This window comes from Phoxinus phoxinus (assembly GCF_949152265.1).
Source record: "Phoxinus phoxinus genome assembly, chromosome: 9".
NCBI classification, from domain to species: domain Eukaryota; kingdom Metazoa; phylum Chordata; class Actinopteri; order Cypriniformes; family Leuciscidae; genus Phoxinus; species Phoxinus phoxinus.
Window position 1 is genome coordinate 31,032,479 of NC_136884.1, and position 24,728 is coordinate 31,057,206.

The following is a 24,728-nucleotide window of genomic DNA, read 5'->3' on the forward strand; positions in this document are numbered from 1 at the left end:
TATAATCATGATTGTAGTCTACTGCTTTGTAGTAGTAAAAAACTAAAAATAAGATAAAGAATGTAAAGTTATGTTAGCGAGCATAGCCAGAGTTCATATTGTAAAAGCACAATCAGTCTTTGTTTGCGTTAGCCCGATGCATAAACATAAAGTTTTTACAAAAAAAAAATGCAGTTACGTTACTACGAGGTATTACTCTATTCTTTAAGACAACTCCGAAAACAACGACAAACACTTCACATCTCAATACAATTGTCATTGAAGACCTATAAAGCTAAACGGTGCTTACACAACAAACAAAATAATTACTAAGCATGCTACATAAAAGCAACAATTATTAATAACACTTACAGGTTGTGATACGGAGGAAGCTGATGCAAATACACTTGGAACTGAACCTTCCTTCAATATCAGCCGGCTCGCGAATCCAAGTTTGAGTTGTTTGAGTCCAAGTTGGTAAAGCAATCGTCTTCAAAATGGCGCGAAGAAAAAGCACAAGGCTCGGACTACACTTCTGTGGTATAGTTGTATATATGAATTGTAGCCACTTAGTCTTCAAATGCTCCTCCTTGGGCAGATGAAAAAAGTTTGCTTTTGAGTCGCACTTCAGAACACAGCGTGTTGTCGCCATTATATTTTCCCTGCTGGCCTTTGGAGCGCAATAAGTGGGCGTATCGTATTCAAATAACTTGACAAGTTGACGTCATCTAGTCAGAGAAAAAGCTTCGGTCTTCTAACGATTCATAAAAATGACTCTGAGTCGACTCTTACTTTTGAAAGACAATAACTTTATATACGGTGCACTTTCATATTTCAAACTTTGCAGGATGTTTTTGTTCACTTAGATCTATGTGACACACTACATGAAAGGTAAATTTCAAAATTCCATAATAGGTGCCCTTTAAGGGACAAGTTCGGTATTTTACACTTAAAGCCCTGTTTACAGATCGTATATGATGAAATAGAACGGTTAAGATTAAAATTTGGACACATGCTGCTGTCCCGAGAATTTTAGGTTTAATTCGCTTTTGTGGACCTATTTTGCCAAACGCGTCACACCCAGATTCTTCCGTTGAGAGCTTGAATAATAGAGCCCAGCCCAGTTGGTGGCGATAATGCACCTTTGCCAAGTGCAAGCAAACCGCTGGCATTTCATTGAATACACAGAAGAAGCAGAAGAAGAAGCGGCGGAGTAATACCGTACCTCACACAGCACATTCAACAGCAAAGCGAAATAAACCTAAAATTCTCGGAACAGCAGCATGTGTCCAAATTTTTATCTCAACCGTTCTATTTCATCAGATATGATCTGTAAACAGGGCTTTAAGTGTAAAATACCGAACTTGTCCTTTAATCTTATTAGATGATTAGTTACTTGCATTTTGATATATAACTTTCAATAAAACATTTGCAAGGTGTTTTAATGCACGCTTTGCATTTCCAGAGTTCTAAACACCAGTGTGTAGCATTTCAAATGCTTCGAAACAGTGAATCATTAGGCTTGTTCGACTTGAACCGGCGCTGCACAGACCAATTCATCAAAGTACTACGAGAGCGATTGAAAAGCATACGGAGCCGTCTGCTCTCTAATCGCTCTCGCAGTATTTTGATGTCATTCACCGATCGCTCAGTGCAGCGCCGGTTCAAGTGAAACAAGCCTATTTTGTGAAGCAATTGGTTCAATTGATTTGAAGCTTTGAGTCTCCCATCACTATAAAGCGATACACATTGTATGAAATACACATTGCCCATACACATGGGCAAACAAGCTTAACAGGTTAACAAGACAAACCTGGGGAAACTAATCAAAAGAGGAAAACTACAAAGGACTACAATATGGCTCACATAACAGGAAATAACATTAAAGTCCAACCAAGACTAAGGAAACATATGACACTGAGTTACTAAAACAATCTTCGTCATTGAATATACTTGTTTGTTCACAGTTTGAACGTTCTTGTTTCCATTTGTTTAATTTCAAGATCTGAGTTGAATTATCAACTGTTTCTTTTACTAGGCCTACGGCTACAAAGCTGGGAGCTATAAATAGGGTTGCCACCCGTCCCTTAAAATAGGGAATCATCCCGTATTTACAATTAAGATGATGCGTCCCGTATCAAATCAATAAGGGACGCGATTTGTCCCGTGTTTTACATTAGGCCCACACATAGTTGAATAAAAACATAAGGATTTTGCAGTATGGATAATACTTATAGCAAATATAAAGAAATCAATTTCGTAGTAGAGAAGCTCATTGCGTGATTGCATTTTAGCGTCTTTGTTTCTATAGCGACTGAGTCTCGTGAACATGCGCTGTAAACCTGCACGTTTTTTTTAACCCCTCGTGCGCTGTTCGGGGAACAGAGTATAGAAGTACTTCTATACTCTTTGTTCGGGGTCTTTTGACCCCAAATGACGTTTGCTGAAATAAATAAAAAATTATCTTTATCCAAATGGCGTGAGACTGCACGGTTGACAACACTTTCTAGATCTACAAAAAATTAAAATTAATTTGAATAATATCTGTTTTTTATGTTAGTGTGGGGGGGAAAAGTCACACTTGTGTTGTTTCAACAAAATGTCATTTTAAAACAACATAAGTTTTTTTTTTAGGATTTATAGTTTTAGGAGGATTTTTTATTATTATATATTTTTTTTATTTAGGCTATATAAATAAATAAATAATTTTTATTCAAAAAAGAGGGTTTTTTAAAGTAAAATTCACTTTATAAAAGACCCACATTTCTAATGTTAATGGATATGGATAATTTGACATGGTTTAGTGTAAGATTTTTGCCCATCTTTTGGAAAATGCAGTTTTAAAAGTAAAAAAATTATCACTTTAGTAGATGGCTGCAGAGCTACACCATTTGCTATTTGACTGAAAGACATATTTTCACAAGTTTTTAGTTGGATTCATATCTACATATTATGAAATCACAATTATAACAATAAAAATGACTTTTTGTCAAAGTTGAGCATTTTTTGTACTGACAAAAATCAGTTTTTCAATAATGTTACATTATGATTAGAATCAAATTACATCAAGGTAGGACCCTGTTTAGAAATTTTCAGGAAAAGGTTAAATAAGAGTCGAAAACAGCGCCATCTGTTGGTTATTAAAAAGTATAGCAGCCATAAGAAGCTCCGTCGTATTAAGCAGAAAGCCACCACACATACTGTGTGTGTGTATTGAATTGCTCAATCTAATACATTTATTTACTTACCCTTTAAAGTGTGGCAATGATTTCCAGTATAAGCTAATATGATTAAACATGACACACTCACACATATATATAGAGAGAGTAAGGTATGAGATCATCTGGTTAATAAATGTGCTTATGAGACTTGGCAGTGATTTGCCCATTCCCTATTCCGATCAGCCGGAACCGGAAACACTTCCCATAAATCCTGATGTACTTGGTACATCATAAGCAGGATGGCGTCAACGCTAATATTAGTCTCTCTGTTTATCCCGAGGTTTACCGCAGGCCGCCGGATCCAGGCCGTATCCGCATCTGATGAAGGACCTTCGCCAGGACAAGACGACAACGCAGTCCTGAAGTGTCAGCTAGTGTCTCCCCTGTGAAGGCCTCCTCCCCTTCACCTCTGTACAGATAAAACATTAGAACATAATTCCGGTTCACGTGGCTACGCGGAAGCGATAAAAAAATCTGTATTATACATTTTTCAAGGAAGCTGGAAGCTATATGTAACACAGGTTAAATAAATGTAATTATTTAATTTATACACCATTTAGTGATAAGATGTTCCCTTAATAAAAGTCGATAAGAGATATAAAAAATAAGAATATTAATACAAATATGCGAATTCATTCTAGAATTAAAGCTCTGTGATCAACCAATGAGAGCTCTTTGTCATTCACGCCATGGGTGTCGACGAGCATGCGCGATGACAGAAGAGACGAGCTTGATTGAGAGGAGCAGACGCAATCTGATCTTCGTGATACATTTTTCAGTCTGACCCCAAACATCTTAAAGTCCCTGTAAAGGCAATTCTAAAAAAAAAATCTAAACACATTATAAATGTTAGAAATGTATTGCTAAAACATATTACAAAGACTGTGAACTGCGAAGTACTGGATTGTGGAGTTAGACCGTTAAACAGTTTTTCACCATTGCTATTTTCCGGATTTTTTGGGCGGGGCTAAAACGGGGGCTCGGTGACGCACTGGAGCCCCTGAGCTCCTGGCCCCGCCCCTACTTGATGACATACTGGAGCCCCTGAGCTCCTGGACACGCCCCTACTTGATGACGCACTGGAGCCCCTGCCGTTCACTCCCTAACAATATAAATAGAGCACATTCGCATCAGTTTGGCGCTCAATCGCGAGTTACTGTCAGTAACGTTATTATTATTACTACAGCCTACAGTTTGCTAGTTAGCTATGCCTTCGTCACGGAAATGCGTAGGCTACCTGGATGCGATCATGTACGAAACAGATCAGTGCCCTCCTAAAAACGATCACATCAAGAAGAGGTGGATTAATTTTGTGAAGAGCCACCTTGATGGAGAGCTGAGGATCACCACCAAAACCCGCCTCTGTAGTGATCATTTTACACGGGATAGTTTTATAAACTTTAGTCACAGACAACTGGGATGCTCTGATAATCCGCTGTTACTGGTGAATGTGGCCGAACCGACTATCTCCCGCCTCGGCCGTCATCCTCCCGTCGCGCCGACACCTGCCATCCTCGGCAGTGCGTGCCCACCAATGAGGGTAGGCTGCCTTGTGTGCTTATGTTATAATTATAGTAGGTAGTCCACAGTAAGTACTAAATTCTGCAACCCTGTAACGTGATTTATTTATTTTTTATTTATTTATATGATCAATATGATTCCTTAGCCAAGTAATTTAAACTACTATCCGTTCACAAAGCAAACCAGTCCCTTCCGACCACAAAAGAGACCGAGTCTTTCATGCATAAAGTCACTCGAGAAGTTGGATGTCAGTCAGACAGGTTTCAGCGCAGCCGGCGGACACGCCCCCAGCGTTTGAGAGCAGAGACCACTGCTCATTTTTTCAAGATTATGATAGCTTATTTTATGTACTTGCCGGCTTTTTTGATCATTCAAATTTGGCTGGGTGGCTAATAACACATTTTTCTGTGATATGACAAACTCAGAACACATACTTAATTTTGACTTTACAGGGACTTTAAGTGTTATCCTTTTTTAACAGTGATTAAGGGTTAATGTGTCGGGCAGATCGCTGTAGAGCCTCGGTTAAAGCTGCTCATGAACCGATCATCTCTTCCTTCTAACGTTAGTTAATTTACAGCATCAAATAAACATGAACTTAAGAACTAATCTTCTTTTAGATTAATATTTCTTCGTTAATCTACTAAATTAACTCTCCTGACAGCTTTATCGGACAAAAATGGCGGATTCGGCGAATGGAGTTATGTGCAAACAGCTGGAAACTATATTTGTGCCGTGTGCGCATGTCAAAATATCTATTCTGATTGATTTGAAGCTTGTGACATAAACGCGCACAACAACCCGATCACATGTTTAGCCTTCATGTAAACACTACATTCAGATTCATCAATCAAAATGCAGCAACTCTGAGCACTTTTCATATTCTTCATCCTGGCTGAAGCACTTTTTTCAGTCTATAAGAATAATATAATCTACCCATGTTAGCCTATAGCTTAAAGATATTAATAAGTTGCTTTATTAACTTATGTTTATTTGACAGTGATTTCACATTTCTTGTATGAAGGCTAAATACAAATAAAATATTAACAATAATTTATTAGTACCGTTTTTATTTCTAAAATATGATATAGTTTTATAGGAGGAGGTTTCATAGATATGGCAAATACATTTTTCAGAAGTTTGTAGGTACAGACATTAATTGTGTGCGTTCTTGGCAGTTTTTCCTGAGGCGTTTATATTGTTCATATCGATATCGGAATTATATCGTATCGACTGAAATTAAGAAATATATCGTGATATAAATTTTGGCTATATCGTCCAGCCCTAGGGGAGGGGGATGTTTGTTATGCATCAAGAATAACAGGTTTGTCTTCATTTGTAATGGTGTAGTAAAGTGATGAATTTTGTTGTAACTGAAAGGCAAAAAACTGTGTGAGGAGTTATACATTTGATGAAAGATAATGTTACTGTTTGTTCGTAACCTTTTGATAGCAGACATGAATGTTACTGTTCTTTTTAAACTAAATGTTAAAAACTGATTTTTTCACAAGTTATCTCACTGTTGTAAATCTGAATGATATTGTCATGTATTACATATAGCACGTCCTATGTGTTCCTTGTACTGAAACAGAGTTGAGTTGACTAAAATAAATGTTCATGTGTTGGGAAATATATTCTACTGTTAATAAAAGGTTCACTTGAGATGCCTGGTGTTTCTTTGAAATCATTTTGAATTGGCCTACATCAATTTATTACATTAAAAATGCAATGAAACATTGAAATTGTACTATGTCATACGGTAAAACAAAATATGTCATACGGTAAAACATTGAATTTTAAAATAAATAAAAATAGATACTTTGTTTGTTTACATGGTTCATGAAAATAATGGAGGAGAGCTAGTATGATAAATGTATATATATAACTAGCAGCACAGTGCCTGCGTGACTCGTCATAGACATTAACAGAGAGAAGTAGCATTAGACTCTAAACGTTTTGTGTAAACAACACTATTTTATTTTATTTTCAAATATTAATGTAGCACAGATATGCATATTATTCATATATAGCAAATGTATAATGAATAAGATACATAAGATGTATACAAGTTCATCTTTTCTGTGCAAAAATAAATATGTATTGAAAATTTTTACCTCTATTTATTTTAGTACTGTGACTTAACTTGACTTGAAACTTATCAGGACTTGACTTGACTTGCTTGATTTATCTGAACTGTGACTTGAGACTTGACTCGAGACTTGATGGTTAAGACTTGAGACTTGCTTGGACTTGACCATGTGTGACTTGTCCCCATCTCTGTAGAATACTTACAGATCAACTATTACATTCATGGTTGTATTTAACTGTGTCATAAATATCAAATTTAATTTATTTCTAAAAATAACTTCGTTTTACCTTTTGACATTTTCAAGGACTGTATACAAAGAAACACATTCAAATGTCATATATTGTTATTTTTTATAAAGGGCACTAATAAAAACAAAAAATATACACATAGATTTACACAAAAAATGTTATATTTAATTTGTCCTTTCATTTTTATTTTTTTACTGTTTTGAAATTCTAAAACGTCACTGGTACCAAATACATATATATGTAGTGTAATTGTCATATTTCATTGTTGATTAAAAACGTTTGTGTAAAGTTTACATGATGCAGTTTGATGGAATTTGTTAAAATTAAATTTTCTGAAATGTTTTTGAGTGTGAAGAACACATGCAAATATAGTTCTATAGTTTCTTAGGCAAAACACTGTTTTGTGCAAAGTTAAATGCTAGATATAACATACTATAAGCATACATCTGTTTTTTCTAGGATATACTGATAAAAATGTGAAATATGAATATACAGACAAAAAAAAGCTATGTGAATTGTTTTTTCAAATAAATAAATACAGGTATAAAACAGTTTAACCCTCATGCCCTCTTCACATAACAGCCATTAATTGTTCATTCGTGGACAAATGTGGGCACAGAGGTCTCAGGTGTGATCCAATTTTTTATTTATTTTTTATAAATGTTATATCACTGTCTTCGATCAAATTTATACTATCCATTTATGGTGTGTGTTTTTTTATATGGGGGTATTTTTGAATTCATTTACCTCTAAAAGTACCACATTTTCTATGTAAATTATGCTTATTTTTATGTTACATTTAATATTTCTTTAACTACTTTAAAAATATCATTCCATTAAGTTCCGAGAGTTAAAACCTAAAGATGAAGTGTCTTTGCTGGCATCTGGTGTCTTATATTGGTATTAAATTAACAAAAAAGCAATAATATCAATAGCCACTAGATGGCTATAGTACTCAATGGCTGCATATAGGCTTAACTCTATGAACCACTGTATAAAATGAATTTGACCTCTTAAGTTTTTGAGTATCACTAGTTAAAATTATATGTGATTATATCCGTGTTAGGTGAGACTATACAAAGATGCCAAAATATGCTTAGATAAATATGACCATGCTATAAGGAAAAGACAAAGTAGTAGATCATTTATAATTTATTTCAAACAAAAAACATCAAATTTCAATTACTAATTAGTAACAAACGGGTAAGAATATACATAACAATAACTAAATAAGTGTTAGCTAAGAATAAACAGGTAAGAACAAACAATAATAGTTATTTACATTATTTACATGCACTTGTGGCAGCAGGTAATTCACCTTTGGCTAAGCCCCGCCCCCCTTAGTTACTGTTGCTACCTCCGACAACTTCATCTGGGCTCTGGTTTGGTATCAACATGGCTTATGCTGTGACAGCTCTTCCTGCTGAAATTGTATCAAACTTTTATAAAGCAGCAAATAAAGTGTCCAATAGAAGTAGGCAAAAGTGTCTGCAGTGTGCGTTTGAAGGCTTTATTCAAGACATACGGTGAAACGCGAGCAACAACAAGGCATCCAAATACAGGCAAAAGCATAACGGTCAGTCAAAAAATGAACACAGCATATCCTAATCGAGACGGAGGCTGTGACTCACAATATCAGGAGAAACACTGTTCATGCAAAGCTGGGTAGGTCTCTATTCACTTCTATAATCGTTATTATTTACAAAGCAAACGGACTACGCGAGTATAAAGCTTATTAGCAGCGTGTGCTAGTGTATCAACAATTAGGGTAGAGAACCGAAATCATAAATCTAAACCAGCATAAAACTGTCTAACTATAACTTCACAGTAAGGTTAAAAGCTAAATGTATCTTAGAGCAAAAGTGAGCTTGTTGATCTTGAGGGGTTTCGCTGACCGTGAGGACGTCCACACAGTTTAATCCAAAGACGACACTTGTCAGTATTTAACTTCGGTTTTGGGAAGGGGAAAAAACGGACACCCCCCTCCAACCTCTCTGGGAAACGCGTATCTGTGTTACAAATGCCCCCGGCACAACGTTTAACCATATTTTTTATAAAACGACGACGTAATAGCCTGCCGAGACCAAAAATATGAGCCGCCTGCGTTGAAGTCAATGGAGCGCCGTGAAAAAGTGTCGGACCCTCTGTGGGAGCTCGTTCTTGGCTGCGCTGTGATTGGTCAATATACATTCCAGGGCGTGGCTTAGCCAAAGGCGAATTGTAACTGAATGTTCTTAGCCGGTGTATTCTCTGCATTTTCCACATACAGTGCTGTTTTTCTTTCTGTTGGAAGTACAGACATGGCACCTTTTTCTCTTTGTTGGGGGAGTTGCTGTGGATGTGCCAGGGATGTTTTCTGAGGAGGGTTATCTGATCTGATTCAGCATCCTCAGAGAGGCTGCTCCACGGGGAACGCTCTTCCGTCTCTCAATCTGTGGAGACACCAGAGCCTTTCCAAGCTCTTCCAGAAAGATCTGCCTTGTGGAGGTCTTTCCTGCATTCCAGGCAGGATTGATTTCCGACCACAGGACGAAGGCGTTCAGGGCCGACACATCCAGCATATTGGAGAACACAACCATGGGCCAACGGTTGGATTTCCGCTTACAGGTGTAAGCAGCGACCATCTTGAATAATACACACAGAAAAATAATAAAAATCAAACACTGTACTGACAAAAGTACATTTACATTTATTCACTTAGCAATTCATACATATGTTACAAATTATAAACCACAAGCAATTTGTCATTGGAAAATTAGTAAAACTAAAAAAAAAAATAGTAAAATACCTGGTCAAGGCTGTCAACTCCACCTTTCGTCTTGTTGTAATCCAGGATTACATCCGGCTTCCTCTCTTCACTTGTGCTGACTGTGGCTTCCTTGTGAACTGTGCTCATCAAGAGCACTTTTTTTTTTTTTTGGACAGTAAGACTCAAGTGTGCGTGTGTGTGCTGGTAAACGCAAAAACTGAAGAATATTTCTCCCTGCCCCGTGTCGTCACCAGTGCAGATGGGAGCTCAGGCTTGCTCTTCCTCACTGTTCCCAGCATGCCCAGTTTCCTCTTCAGGAACTCCTGGCCAAGGGCATACGATGTGAAGTAATTATCACACGTGATGGTGTGCCCTTGGAGACCCGCGGACATGTCGAGGACGACGCGCTTTGCCAGGTTTTTTTCTCGCTGCCCATTAGCTGACTTGCCAGTATAGATTTGCATATTATATGCGTAACTGGTGTTAGCATCACAGGCTGCCCAGATTTTGATGCCATATCTGGCTGGTTTGCTTGGCATGTACTGCTTGAAGCTACAGCGTCCTCTGAAAGGTACCAGGGATTCATCTACTGTAACTTCTTGGCCTGGGTTGTACATTAGAGGCAGATTTTCGACCCATTTGTCCCAGATATTTCGTATCGCAGCCAGTTTGGTGTCTCTCCAACGGTCAGGTCTTGTGTCTCGGTTGTCAAACCTAATGACCCTTGTCACGACTTCAAACGCACGCAGAGACATTGTAGCAGCAAAAATGGCCCGCCCTGTGTCTGCATTCCACAAGCTCATTGTGGCCTCGTTGTGTGAACGATAGACACCGGCCAGCAATAGCAGACCAATGTAGGCCTGTAAGTCCACCCAGTCCACCTCTTTCCATGACTCCCTATCAGGGTTATTATAGTTTTGCATTATTCATTAGTTTTTATTTTTATTTCGTTTTAACTTTGTGTTTTCAAATTCAGTTTAGTTTTAATTAGTTTCTAACGTGGGTTTGCTAGTTTAGTTTATTTTTTATTTTTTGAAAATGCTTAGTTTTAGTTTAGTTGTAATTAGTTTTAGTATTAGTTTTAGTATTAGTTTTAGTCTTTTTTGTAATATGGGCTATTTGTCAGGGGCAAGATTCAAAAAGGTCAGAAAAAGTATTGTGTAATAATAACTCAACAAAAACATCATACAATTTAAGAAAATTTATTCTACAATAAAACCATTTCATAAAATGTACAAGTCTACAAGAACATGATTAATAAAAATAAACTTGTGTCCCGTGACCGTCCCTGTGTGACTGCCGGGAGCCCGACGCGAAGCGGAGGGATCTTGAGCAGCCTGAAGGGGTTGTATTCCCAATAACTACCGCCTCGCTATACATTATCCCGCTTATTACATGGCTACCTATCAAATAAATCACTACTTTGAAACAAAATATTGATTTAAAAAGGAGTTTATTGATAGTTTACGATTGTATTGCTTCCGCTAAGCTTCCGCCAAAGAAAATAGTGCGCTCCGTCTACGGTTAGAATTCTGTGAGTCCATAGCAACGCTCTGTTTTTCATGGCAACGGTGTGTTATACTCCGCAGCGGTGTGTTATCAAGAAATAACAGAACGCATTCTACATTGGAATTCAACGAAGCCATGTAATAAAACAAAATATAAACTTAAAAAGGATGGGACAAATGGGCTGCCAATGTAGATCAGAAGGCCGTTGAAAAAGAAAAGAAATAAAGTATTAAATCCCGAGATGTATCGAATCAAAAGGTACGTCGGTCCATCGGGCATTTGCCCGGAATGCCAGATTACCATTCCAGCCCTGCAGCTTATAACGTTAGTGTTTTGACAACGACAACACAAGTGCATTTTAAGTTACCTCAAACTTGCGACTAGTTAACTTTTTAAAGAAGGCCCAATTGCTTCTCATATGAACATTATATTCAGAGAATATAAAATATTTGTATACCACTTTTTATGTGTGTGATTGTGTAAAGGTGTTCATGAGATACCAACCTTTTGCGAACTTGCTTCAACGTCCCCACAAAGCAAAATGATGTCCAAAACACGTCTTTTCAACGTCTTTGTCACAAAAGTCGGACGTTGATAAGACGTCCACTGAGGAGCCAGAATGAAAGTTTTTATGACGTCTTTTTTTGACGTGTTCTGCACGTCCGATATAGACGTTCACCGAACCTTCGTACACGATTAAAAACTAGTTCAAATGTGGCCATTGTGGACATATTTTCAACATCATTTATGGTCTTATTTAGACATAATCACTTTGACTATTGCTGTCAGATGATCTTAGTGAGAATTAACAGAGGTTTAGATGTTGATATTTGTTTAATTTGAAGTGTCACCATTGTGGTGATCAGTGTTTGCTATAGTTGGGCTCTTGCTCCCCTTTCCTTCTGCTTAAACTGTGTGTTTGTAAAAAAATATTGTTGTGGCAGAGAAAGCAAATTATAAATAAGATCAGGTGTTTGCAGCTTGTTTGTGATGAAGAAATAATCACAAAACAAACATCCAATGCTGTACCAATATTGGCCCCAAAAGCATTAAAATAATCATTTATTTGAAGGTGTATAAAAAAAGCATGTGCACATGATGTTTTGAGCAAATGTATCATGTAATCACACACACAAAACAAGATTTTGCATATGATTCACAACAATGGTGACAATAAAAAAAGCTTCATGCTGCAATGCATGATGGGTAGCAAAACACATCCTTAATTCTCAAGCTTTTTGTAACCCATGTTAAAATATGACATAAATAAGAATAAATAGTTTAAAAGCTGCATAAACAAGTTTGAGAGTTAAGTGATTAATTTAATGTAAGTTAATTCATAGGAGTTCATTAAAAATGTTAATACAACAATTTAATGCTTAAGATAAAAAAAGTATGCTGACAGAAAATTAATGTCACTGCCCCTTTAAGGGACTAGTGACGCTAGACGCAGCACCTGACGGTACGTTCACACGGGGCGTCGGCGTCAACGCTTGACGGAAGGCGTGGCTGAAGTTTGGCACTGACGCCATGGTCATAGCAGCGTCAGCCAATGAAATTAGACAGGAACTCAACAACAAGTTCATTGTCATTCAACATGGACGCCAATTTAGCGATAGCGATAGCTAGTGTGGTTACTTTGAACGTTCAACGCAAGTTGAAACGACGTGGTACTCGGCGCTTCTGGGTACATCCTATTCTCAGAGGGCGAAAACAACGGGGAGAGTATCACGGACTTGTCCGGGAGCTGCGTCTGGATGGGGTACTGTTTGAGCGGTACTTCAGGATGTCCCCGGACACCTTCGACGAGTTGCTGGGCAGGGTGGGACCACTGATCACAAGAGCTGATTCCGTGATGCGGAAGGCAATTGTACCTGCCCAGCGACTCGCTATCTGTCTTCGGTAAGAATAACTTTATTTTACTGCGTATTCTTTATATACACACACACACATACATACATGTAGAAACCAAGCTCATGGTCGTTGGTAAATAAATTTACTTGGTAAATAAATAAAATTGAATATCTCATAGTCCGATTGTCTGCGTATTAAAGATAGTAAAAGGTATGTGTGTGTGTATGTGTATATATATATATATATATATATATATATATATATATATATATATATATATATATATATATATGTATATGTGTGTGTGTGTGTGTGTGTTTATGTGTATATATGTATATGTGTGTATATATATTGCAGTGTCTTTACTGTATAATGCTTTTTTTCCCCCAGGTACTTGGCAACTGGAGACTCATTTAGAACGATCGCCTTCAGTTACCGAGTGGGCCATTCTACTGTCGCAGGCATTGTGCAGGATGTGGCCAGTGCAATCTGGGAGGCTCTGGTGGAGGACACCATGCCAGTTCCAAAAAAAGAGGACTGGAGGGCAATAGCTGACCAGTTCTATGCACGCTGGAACTTTCCCAATTGTCTCGGAGCAATTGATGGGAAACATGTCCTCTTGCAAGCGCCAGCGAATTCAGGGTCCTTGTTCTTTAACTATAAGTCAAGCTATTCGCTGGTGCTCCTGGCTGTTGTGGATGCCAACTATCTCTTCCGTGTGGTGGATGTTGGTGGCTATGGCAGGACCAGTGACGGTGGGACACTCCGGAATTCAGCGTTTGGAGAGAGTCTGAGAGATGGTACGCTGGACTTACCACCAGATGCTGCTATCCCTGGAGCAGAGCATCGTGGGCCCCTTCCCTGTGTCTTTGTGGGAGATGAGGCCTTCCCGCTCACTACAAACCTCCTGCGGCCATACCCTGGACATCACATCCCACCAGAGAGAAGGGCATTCAATTACCGCCTCAGCCGTGCTAGGTTGGTAGTTGAGTGTGCCTTCGGCATCCTCTCTGCTCGCTGGCGGATGTATCGTCGTGTCATCGCGTCAAGTCCGAAGGTTGCTAAGGCATGTGTGCTGGCCACATGCGTGTTGCACAACTTCCTGCAAAAGAAAATGCTGGAAGGTCGGAGATGCACACCCACAGCTGCACCTGCCAATGATGCACCTTCAGCTCCAGATGGCCTGAGAGATGCACCAAGGATGGGCTTCAACAATGCAAGCCGTAGAGCCATCCAACTCCGGGACACATATTGCGCCTATTTCAGCCAGGAGGGTGCAGTGCCATGGCAGCCGAGTGCATAGAGGACTCCAAAGGCTCTTTTCAGAGCCCACCAAATGCTCTTTTCAGAGCCCACCAAATGCTCTTTTCAGAGCTACCTACACTTTATGTGAAAAGGGCACATTTCAATTATGTCATAAATGTATACTATTATTCTGTATTTTTTTTCCATTGCCTTGTATGACAATCTATTTTATGTTTGCATTTTCAGGTTTTTAATCATGATCTGTGCAGATTTCTGGAGAGAACATACAAATGTCTGCATCTGTTAGTACTGCTGATATGAGGTAAGTAAAAATGGCATATATATGCACATACATAGACAGCTACACACACACACACATACACATATATGCGTGTGTTTATGTGTATATATATATATATATATATGTATATTTATACATATACATACATATATAAATATATATATTTATTTATATATATATATATATATATATATGTTTATGTATGTATGCATATATGCATGTATACATGTTTTTTGTGAGAGAAAACACAGCACAAGCATGAGTTCATTTTAATTGGTTTATTTATGCAAGTAGAAATGTGTGTGAAAAAAATATTTTATTATTATTATTATTATTTATCGTATTTATTTTTATTTTATTTGTTTTATTACAGGACAACGTCAGCAGCCTCCAGTTCTGCCTGGTACACAAGTTGGTGGATCTCAAAATGCAGCCTTGCTCTTCTCGTCAGAGGAAGTCTGCGAATGGATGGTAAGAGGCTTTTAAAGAAAATTTCATCTTCATCCTCTGGAGATGTTTGAGGCAGTGGGGGACGTGGCAGTGAAGCCATCTGTGTCAGGGGCTCGATTACTGATAGCATTTCCCTTTCAAAAGCGGACATTTCATGTCCCTTTCTTTTCCTTCCCTTGTTTGCAACCCTGGTGTCCTCCTGCTCCGTCTGCCTTGCTACCATGGTCTGTCTGCCTTACTCTGTCTGTCTGCCTCTGTCTGCCTGACTGTCTTCTTCATTCCCTGTCTCATCTCTGCCTGCAGGTGCTTGCTGGGAATTGCTCTGACTGCTTCCCTCGGCCTGGCTGTCCTCTGGATCTGGATTGAGGGATTCTCGGACAGAAGATGAGCTGGGTATAAAGGATGGAGGCCTCTGGACATTACTAGATGTCTCCCTATCAGTGATAAATGGAGTGAGAAACCCCATCACCGCCATAAATCGCCATGGCTGTGTGACAGAGGACCCTGCTCCACTCCTTCTCATCTCCCTTTCTTTGTTTTTTTCTTTTCTGAACCTGTCTCTCAAAGACTTCCACCTGGTCTTGCATATGTCCTCTGAGATGCAAAAAAGAGAAATAAACAGTTCCTTCATACACAAGTGTTTGTCAATTATTTATAAAATGTGTAGTTATGAAATAAATATGAATATTGGGGAAAATAACAGTTTACTAACGTTAATAATATAAAAATCCTGTATATATTTGTATATTAATTATATATAATAAATAGTAAAAAAAAATCACCCACCACTCTGATCATGTATATTTTTTTTAATATGAAATTAAACCTACATTTCTGATGGGCCGCTATTCTTGGCGGTACATTATATGTAAAGTTATGCTAGTTGTATGCTAGTTGTCACGGGTCCAATAACGTTACATAGACAGTATACAAACGGTCCAATACACACCAGATTCCCCAACGGCCTCTGCCACCTCCTTCCACGCCTGGTCTCTCCGGTTTGAATCCCGGTATATAAAAAGTGATTGGTCATAAAGGACCGGGTGATTGCCCACCGCAATAATTAATTTCTCCTCCATTTTAAAATTTAACCTCAGTTTGCTGCACTTGAACGTGATGAACGTGATTGGCTGCCGCCTGGCTACTGTATTTGCATAGAGCGACCCTGATTGGCTGACGCTTCCGTCTGCGGCGCTTCACTGGCGTTGCCCGCGGCAAAAGTTGAAAAATTCTCAACTTCTGCTGCGAGCAACGCCAGTGAAGCGCCGCCGACGGATCCACAATCCTTTTCGGCAACGCTTGACGTCACCCATTCAAAGTCAATGGAAAGCGTTGACGCTCACGCCCCGTGTGAACGTACCGTACGTGACGCTGCAGGAGAGAGCAGAGGAGAAATCGGAGAGAACGAGCTGTGATTAATAAGCGGAGAAAAGAGTGAAAAAGTTGATTTTGCAGTTGAAAAACATAACTTACCTGGTCGGGAACTGACAGGGATTTTATGAGAACTAAGCCACACCGGTTTTGGTGAGTTTGTGTTGTTTTCTTGCATTTTGCCATGTTATATCTTTTTTTTCTCTGGCGGAGAGCTAACACTAAAAACGTAGCTGTTTACAAGGAAATGCTTCGCCATAAACTGTTTACCAGTTAATATTTTGGGTTTATGAAAACTGTGAATGTTATAAAAGTGAATATATGCTTTGTAAATGAAGATGTGTGCGGTAGTTGTGTGAGAAACGGAGCCGTGAGTTAAAGGAGGCCGCTCCGCCGCCATTTTAGAGGTGAAAAAGCACCGTAGCAGTAACGTTACAACTCAGAGACTGTGAAACATTCATTTGTGTAATTTCAGGATCTAAAAAGAGATTTATTGTGTTTATGACCTGTTACATAGGTCAGGTTTTTTTGCTTGGTTTGAAGCTCGGTCGGAGCGAGGATTGGTCTGCAGTGTGCGGGTGCGCACGTGCGCAGACGGGATTCAAGATGGCGAGCCAGACCCAGACTTTCAATTCATCTTCTCCATCGCATCAGTGAGGAAATCTTCTGCGTATGGTGACTCGCTGCCAGAGTGGTAGGAGTATCAGAAATGGTTTTTGAATCGAACTGGAAACTGATTGAACTTTCGTTTTGGACTGAATCGAACTGAAACTCTTCATTGAACTTCATTGAATAATTGAACTCACATTTGGACTTGAACCTGAATTTAAGGTGTTATACTTTTCATTTTCATATTGAGTTCATATGTTTGAATGTGATTTGAAATGCTTGTGGTCCACTTTGATTTGATTATGTAAATTGAAGGTATTTTTATTTTACCTGTGAAAGAAAGGAAAAAGAGTTAACTCAGGAAAAAAAATAGAAATTCTAAAAATAGGTGCAACCTAGAAAAAGACTGGTCTAACTTAGATTAGCCTGACTAAAATAGCTTAGGTGAACTAAAGAACAAAAAGAGGGTGAAATACTTATTTTCTTTCCATTTATTATATTTACCTCCATATTAAGAACCTGCAGGGTATTTTTGGTTCGTGTACTGTGTATTCTATGTGTGTTTGCATTCAGTAAATTGCCGGCCTTTTCTATTTAAAGCAACGGTCTCTGGTGTAATTATTATTTTTTTGCTCCCCACTCCTTAGAGCCTAGAACTGGTCCAGTGGCGCAATAAGTGGTGTGATACCGGTGCTACATTTTTTTTTTTGATTGTCACCGTTGTTGTGATTCAAATCCAAAATCTCTATGTCTGTGTGTGACCTCAATATAAATTTGCTCAAACCTCATGTGCACATACTTTGTTCTACCTTCATACAAGTGATAATTTTAATGATATTGGCACCAATATTGCAGCTCCACAAGACTGGTGGTTATGAATGCTAAATATGAACAAAACTTTAAATACAGTATTAGATGCCGATTTTTTGGTGATTATGTGATCATCAACATAGAGCTGATAAAACTTCATATTTTTTCTTGGCTTTCTCTGCAACAACCATTGTGTTACAAACACACAGGTAAAGCAGCTGAAGAAAAGCTAAAGTAAAAGGAAAGGGGACCAAGAGCGCAACTAAAGCAAACACTGTTCACCACAACGGTGTCTTTAAAAAATAGATTTTCTCCTTTGGTGATTCTGCTTGTTAACATCAAGTGTCTTCAATAATGATCAATCATCACTCAATTAATCACTTAATTAGCTAAACTTTACCCGGTGACACTTCAAATTAAACAAATATCAACATCTAAACCTCTGTTAATTCTCACTAAGATCATGTCAGATGACAGCATCATCTGACATCTGACAGACAAAATCATTTTGCTTAGTGCATGCAAGTTCATCATATCTTCTTCATCCAACGGAGAAGAAAACGATTATGACTGCAACATTTGACACTCACGGAACCAGTAACAACTTTAATTTTCAACAACTTCAAGAATTATGTACCCGGCAGTGTTGTAATGTAACGGAGTACAAATACTTCGTTACTGTACTTAAGTAGAAATTTAACGTATCTGTACTTTACTTCGCTATTTAATTTAATGTCAACTTTCACTTTTACTCCACTACATTTCCTAGATAAAATGTATACTTTTACTCCGTTATATTTCCACTAAGCATCTTCGTTACTCGTTACTACAAAATAAAATCAGAAGAAATGTGGTTTGAGGTGTGGCGAATCACTGCTCCTAGATTGCATTACGCACACTCTATTTCAGCGTAATGCTTGTTTGTTGCCAAAGGAGGAGGATGCAAAACTGAACCCGCCATGGAAGCGCGAGCCGCGGCCGCGCGCGAATCCCAACGCGACGCTTCACGAGATAAGATGCAAGTGGCTAAACTAAACCGCTGATTTACGATAGAAGTTTTAAACGACCGACATAAATAATCAGTTTGCAAAGACTGTAATCAAAGCTCAGCTTCGGGAAGGGGAGATTTACAGGTAAAGATAAAGAGACTGAGAGAAGAAGAACGAGAGATGGAGATGAGAGAGGGGAGCAGAGCAATAGCCTTTTGCATACTGTGCCCAGAATGAGAATAACTTTATTACAATGGATTCCTATTTAACAGAGATATACATTTGTTTTTTGCCAATGACAGTGGAAAAATAATATGCCCCCGAACCCCCTAGCAAGATCACTTTTGGGACCTCTGTATTTATAAAACCCTGTGTACGGCTAGTGCACTGAATATAAAATTATATTTTTGAAAAATACAATGAATTATAAGGCTGTACAGAACAGTGCACTATTGCAGACTTATATACTGAGGGTTTAATTATATTATTTTAATATAGTCAGTCGGGAACTAAAGTGGGCCGGACTAAGGCATGAAACTCCAGGGCTGAAAATTTATTTTTTCTTAGTAGCTAACTTAAGGTACATGCAGTGGGAGATAAACGATAACACAAGTACAGTACAGGCTACAAAACACAAACAACAGCAGGTTGTACCAGTTAATAGTATGCCTAGAATAAGAAATCCACAATAAAGTTCACAATCAAAGTTAACCGCTTGCTTAAAAAAAAAAAAAAAACGTTTTACTTTTACTTAAAATACTTAATTAAATATCAGAAAATTACTTTTCATACTTAAGTACAGTAAATCGGATACTGTAAGACTTTTACTTAAGTAATATTCTAAAAGGTAACTTTTACTTCAGTCTTTTTCTAGTACCATACTTGTACTTTTACTCAAGTATTGCTTTCTAGTACTTTATACAACACTGGTAACCGGCACAGAGACCAAGTATCAATGTAATGAGGTGCTCTGAGAATGATAAGTTGATCAGTGTTGGGGTAGTTACTCAAAAAAAGTAATTAGTTACTAGTTACTAGTTACTTCTGTAAATTGTAATGAGATTACTTTACTAGTTACTGCATTTGAAAAGTAACTTCACTACTTATTACTTTACTTTCCCGTTTCTTAATTTACCGTGTAGAATAGATACATGGACAGACATCATAGCCTTATCATCACTTAGCCTGCATGTTCGCATAGATAGTGTTTATATACAAAATGGCATGTAATAAAACCATATGAAATCACTTAGCCTGTCTGCATAGTGTTTATTGTATATAAATGTATACAAAATGGCATGTAAAACCATATGAAATAACAATATCCCTGTGTGCACAATATGCCTCACTGTAAAATCCACAAACAACAGGATAAAGGAGGCTATAGTGGGGTCATTTAAAAATGGGGTCAACACACGTTTCAAAACAAAGACTTTGGGAAACATGAGAACAAGCCTCTTTTCCTGAGAACAAAAATCAGCTTTTTATTAATTCTTGGCAAAAAAAATTAAGTTATCCCATAAAATTAAAACAGAAATTCACTTAAGCCCACAAAAAGGAAATAGAGAATGCAATTAATTAAATAAACAGAAAATGCATGTCATCCCAAAAACATTATTTCCCCTTAGCTTGCTCTCCTCTGCCTCCTGGAGATGTGGCTGCCAGAGGCAATAACATACCAAGTCACAAACTCTTGAACCTATTAATGAATAATTGTGTGTTGCAATTATCACAATGCACAAAACAGAGAGTGCAACAAAAAGGCAACAGTGAAAACAGAAAGTGCAACAAAGATTTTATCTCAAAAACGTTATGCCATATTCAATTATTTTTTCTCTCTATTCTTCGAAATAACGATTGTATCGCATAAGTAAAAGTCTTTCGAATCTTTTATCTGACAGCCGGTTCCTCCTTGGGGTCAGAACAATACTGCCCAGGCTGAAAAGCCTTTCTACTGGTGCACTTGAAGGTATTGGAGTGTTGTACTGCTTTGCAATTTCCTTAATTCTGGGGAACCTGGAGAGAACCTCCCAGTCAGATCCGGGCAATTTTAAGTACTCCATGACTTCAGTCTCTGCTGTGTAGGAAAACTCCTCTTCAAATTCAAAAAAGTCATTGTGACTAGAGGTGGCAGGGCTCTGAACTGCTCGTCTCGTCAGTGGCTCTTCAGGAATCCGGGCACGGCACTCAGAAATTAACATGGTTTTAACAGCATCTCTTCTCTTCTCATCTTTGAGCCAACGGATCTTGAATTTGGGCATTGTGGCAGCAGCCATCAGAGCATCCTTGCTGTCCAAGACAGATGCAAATCTGTCTTTGATCGCCTGTGATGAGATATTAGGCTACATTAAACAAACATATACAGTTCAATTAACAGTTTTTACAGCCTCATAAATTTGGGCTATATCAGCTATATTAAACTGTAAGCCTATAGCCTACACTGCAAGCTATTATTTATTATTATATTAATAATAAAAACTATTAATTGTATTATTCAATATGCGTTTACCTGTACAATAGCAACAGGCATGCCTGCTGTCATCTGGGAAAGCCCATCCTTCAATGCAAGCAACTTTGACATGAGGATCTCCAAGGTTGGCAGGAGGGTGCCGTAGTAGCAATCATCTTCTCCTTGTAGTATATCTAATGCGGCAGCAAGAGGTCTTGACACTGCACAATATTCCTTCAGGAACTGATACTCTCGCTCAGTGATGCCCTTTACACTCAGTCTAGAAAAAATGGTGTTTAAATCTCTGATTGGGATTTCTGTGATGAGAGATAAGGCGTCATGAGTCGAGTTCCAGCGTGTAGCAGTGGGTATGATGAGCTTTCTTTTTAGCACATCCTCAACCTGGTCTGAAGCCACTGTAGAGCGGCTAGTTTTTGTCCAGAGAGCTGTACACTTGGCGAGAGCACTTCTGTAAACTGTTTTACAGTCATTGTTACTAGTCAGCCATTTCTCCAGGTCATTTTTTGAGATCAAGTTTAGTGTATGTGATGCACAGCGCAGATGAGGTGGCAGTGAAAATGTCTCATCTGATTCTGTGGAGAGTGCTTCAGCAACATCAGTAAAAGTGACCTCCTCCTCCTCATCATCATCAGATTGCTCATCACAGTCAGACACATCATCAGGATGGGATTCAAACATTCTAAAGGCTTTTACAAAATTGCTGCCATTATCTGTGACACATGCTGTTACTTTATGTGATAATCCAAAGGCTGAATGAACCTGTTCTATTTCGCTAGCTATGACATCATAAGTGTGTCTTCCTCTCACCCGCTTGCAGGCAAGGGCAGCCTTCTCGCGTTTAAAACTAATGCTGTCAATCCAGTGCACCGTCATTCCTAAGTAACTTTTATTGTTCGCGGACCAAATGTCCGCGGTGGTAGACACATGATCCAGGGACTCGAAAGTTCTTTTGAGATTCGATTCCATGTCGGAATAACATTTGTCGAGGTAATGGGAAAATGTTTTCCTGTCGGACGTTGGCTTGCGAGTCGCGGGTATTTTATCTAGTATTTTTCTAAACCTGGGCGATTCGATGGTCGACAGGGGAAGCATGTCTTCTACAATATACCCTGCAACTAGCCTGTTAATTTCTTTTTCTGTTACCTGTGCTCCAAGACTTGAGAAAAGCTTAGCTTGTTTAGGCGCGGTCGGCTGCGGAGTGACTGCTTCAAGTGACTGGCGAGCAGGATCTTTCGCCACAAGTTTTGTATTGCCATGCTGGGCTGACAAATGCTTAGACAGGTTGCTCATTGAGCTGACAGCAGTTGAAAGACACTTGTCGCCTGGGCATAGAGTGCATTTCACACGAATATTTTTGTCCTTTCTATCAATAAACTTAAAGTAATGAGAATATCGCCACTGGCCAAAACCCCCTGTCGCCGTCTCCATTTTCCTCTCTCCTTCGCACCAGCAGTTACGTCACTCAAATCGATCTCTATGGCAACGTTGCCCGGGCAAGCAAACACAGACACACACACACACAGGCATGCACGCATAAAACAGATCGAAATTGGCACACATGCAAACACGGCATGAGTAACGCAGGAAAGCGCGTTCCTATAGTAAAGTAAAGTAGTGTAGTTACCTATATTTTTAGTGTAATGCGTTACTTTACTTCGTTACCCAAAAAAGTAATATCGTTACTGTAATCCGTTACTTTGTAACTCGTTACCCCCAACACTGAAGTTGATGGTTCTTTTCATAGTTAAATGGTTCTTTCCCATAGTTCCATTTCCTGCTTCCGATTCCATTCTGTCACTCACCCTTTTACCCGTGGATGTGTGTGTGTATATGTTTAGATTAGTTATGTTTGTGATTTAGTTAATACAACTTGTGCACAATACATATTTGGTTCTGATTCTCTGCTTGCAACAAAGTTTACTTTATGATTTAGATTTTGACAACAGGCTCTTAGTACTGTACAGTAAGAAGGACATTTCCCTTCCTCAGAAGTGAATATTTCTTAGAATTAATAAACAATTAACGCTAAGTGTTCACAGGACGAACAGGTGGGTTTATAGTAATTTTACTACATTAAGTTAATTATATTAACTGGTCCAAATATTCATAATCAATTATAACCAGTTATTATTGATTATTAATATTTCATAGAGGTAATTCGTTACACAGCATAACATTTGCCATTTTCAATGTAATCTAAATGATTTCTTAAAAGTTGTTCTTAACATAAACAAAATAACATGATATAAGAATGGACAAAAGTGTATTTACAAATTAACTTTAACCAAGATGAGCAGATGTGTGAAAAATATCGAATTAATTAATTGATGATACCTAATTCAGAATGTAGTACATGTTATCTGTGCAAATGGTAATGCTTACAACCTTCTTATGGATGTTATGGAGACTCAAAAAATTATATATATGAGAAATTAACACACAATATAACACATTCTGAGATAGATCACAAGAAACATTAAACAAATGTAGAGAAAAACAAAACAGAGTGAAAATAATGAAAAGAGGATGTGGGAAAATAAGTGGAAAATACGCATGGAGAAGAGAAACAATAAAACACACAGTTAAGGAACAACGGCACATTGTTCAGATCAGCAAAAATACTGACACTCAGCAAAGACAAAACCCTCATGATACCAGGAGACCAGAATGGCAAAAAAGAGAGGAAGTAAAATACATCAGAGGTGTAAAGTCCACGGGTCAGAAAGTAGAAGTCCTGCCATATGTTTATTCCACCCATAAAGTCAGTCAGCTGATTTCACTAATTAGTTCTCTCTCCTGGCTGAATTAGCAAATCCAGGTGATTGGAGCAAAATACTGAGGAGGACTTTTACTTTCTGAACCTGGACTTTACACCTCTGGCCACATGTCAGCCAAGAACAAAGAAATAAAGCAGAACTGGACATCTGAGCAGAGGTGTATAGTCCAGGGGTCAGAAAGTAAAAGTCCTGCCATATGTTTATTCCACCCATGAACTCAGTCAGCTGATTTCACTAATTAGTTCTATCTCCTGGCTGAAAAACTGCACTCAAAAAATAAATTATGTCTAAACTTAAGATTTATGTATTTGAATTGCATAACAAATTTCCATCCATTTGGATTACATAGTTTTAACATAAACCAATTAATAATCTGAATGTGATTCATATTTTTAAGTCATATATAAATGAAACAGATAAGATTTATGTAATTGTATTAATAAACTGAATGTGATTCATATTTGTCAGTCATATGTAAATTAAATGGATAAGATTTATGTAATCGTATACAGAAAAACGCCCATGTTAAATTAGTA

At 38.1% G+C, this 24,728-nt stretch overlaps 2 protein-coding genes across 3 annotated transcripts; one reads left to right on the forward strand and one right to left on the reverse strand.

Moving 5' to 3' along the window:
- Positions 1 to 12,777: 12,777 nt before the first annotated feature.
- On the forward strand, positions 12,778 to 15,810 carry LOC307004670 (uncharacterized protein). Of its 2 annotated transcripts, XM_079624062.1 has the most exons (5): positions 12,778 to 13,218; positions 13,561 to 14,559; positions 14,662 to 14,737; positions 15,090 to 15,187; positions 15,470 to 15,810. In XM_079624062.1, the coding sequence occupies exons 1-2, from the start codon at positions 12,869 to 12,871 to the stop codon at positions 14,471 to 14,473; spliced, it is 1,263 nt and encodes a 420-aa protein (XP_079480188.1). In that variant the 5' UTR covers positions 12,778 to 12,868; the 3' UTR covers positions 14,474 to 14,559; positions 14,662 to 14,737; positions 15,090 to 15,187; positions 15,470 to 15,810. The 2 variants fall into 2 exon arrangements, with proteins under 2 accessions (XP_079480188.1, XP_079480187.1); XM_079624061.1 differs by having other exon boundaries at positions 13,561 to 14,737; positions 15,470 to 15,809.
- A 4,387-nt stretch (positions 15,811 to 20,197) lies between these two features.
- Positions 20,198 to 22,288, reverse strand: LOC307004012 (uncharacterized protein; the record flags this gene model as incomplete). The annotated part of the gene is made up of 2 exons (XM_079622953.1): positions 20,198 to 21,269; positions 21,455 to 22,288. The coding sequence occupies 2 exons, from the start codon at positions 22,286 to 22,288 to the stop codon at positions 20,784 to 20,786; spliced, it is 1,320 nt and encodes a 439-aa protein (XP_079479079.1). The 3' UTR covers positions 20,198 to 20,783.
- Positions 22,289 to 24,728: the final 2,440 nt, after the last annotated feature.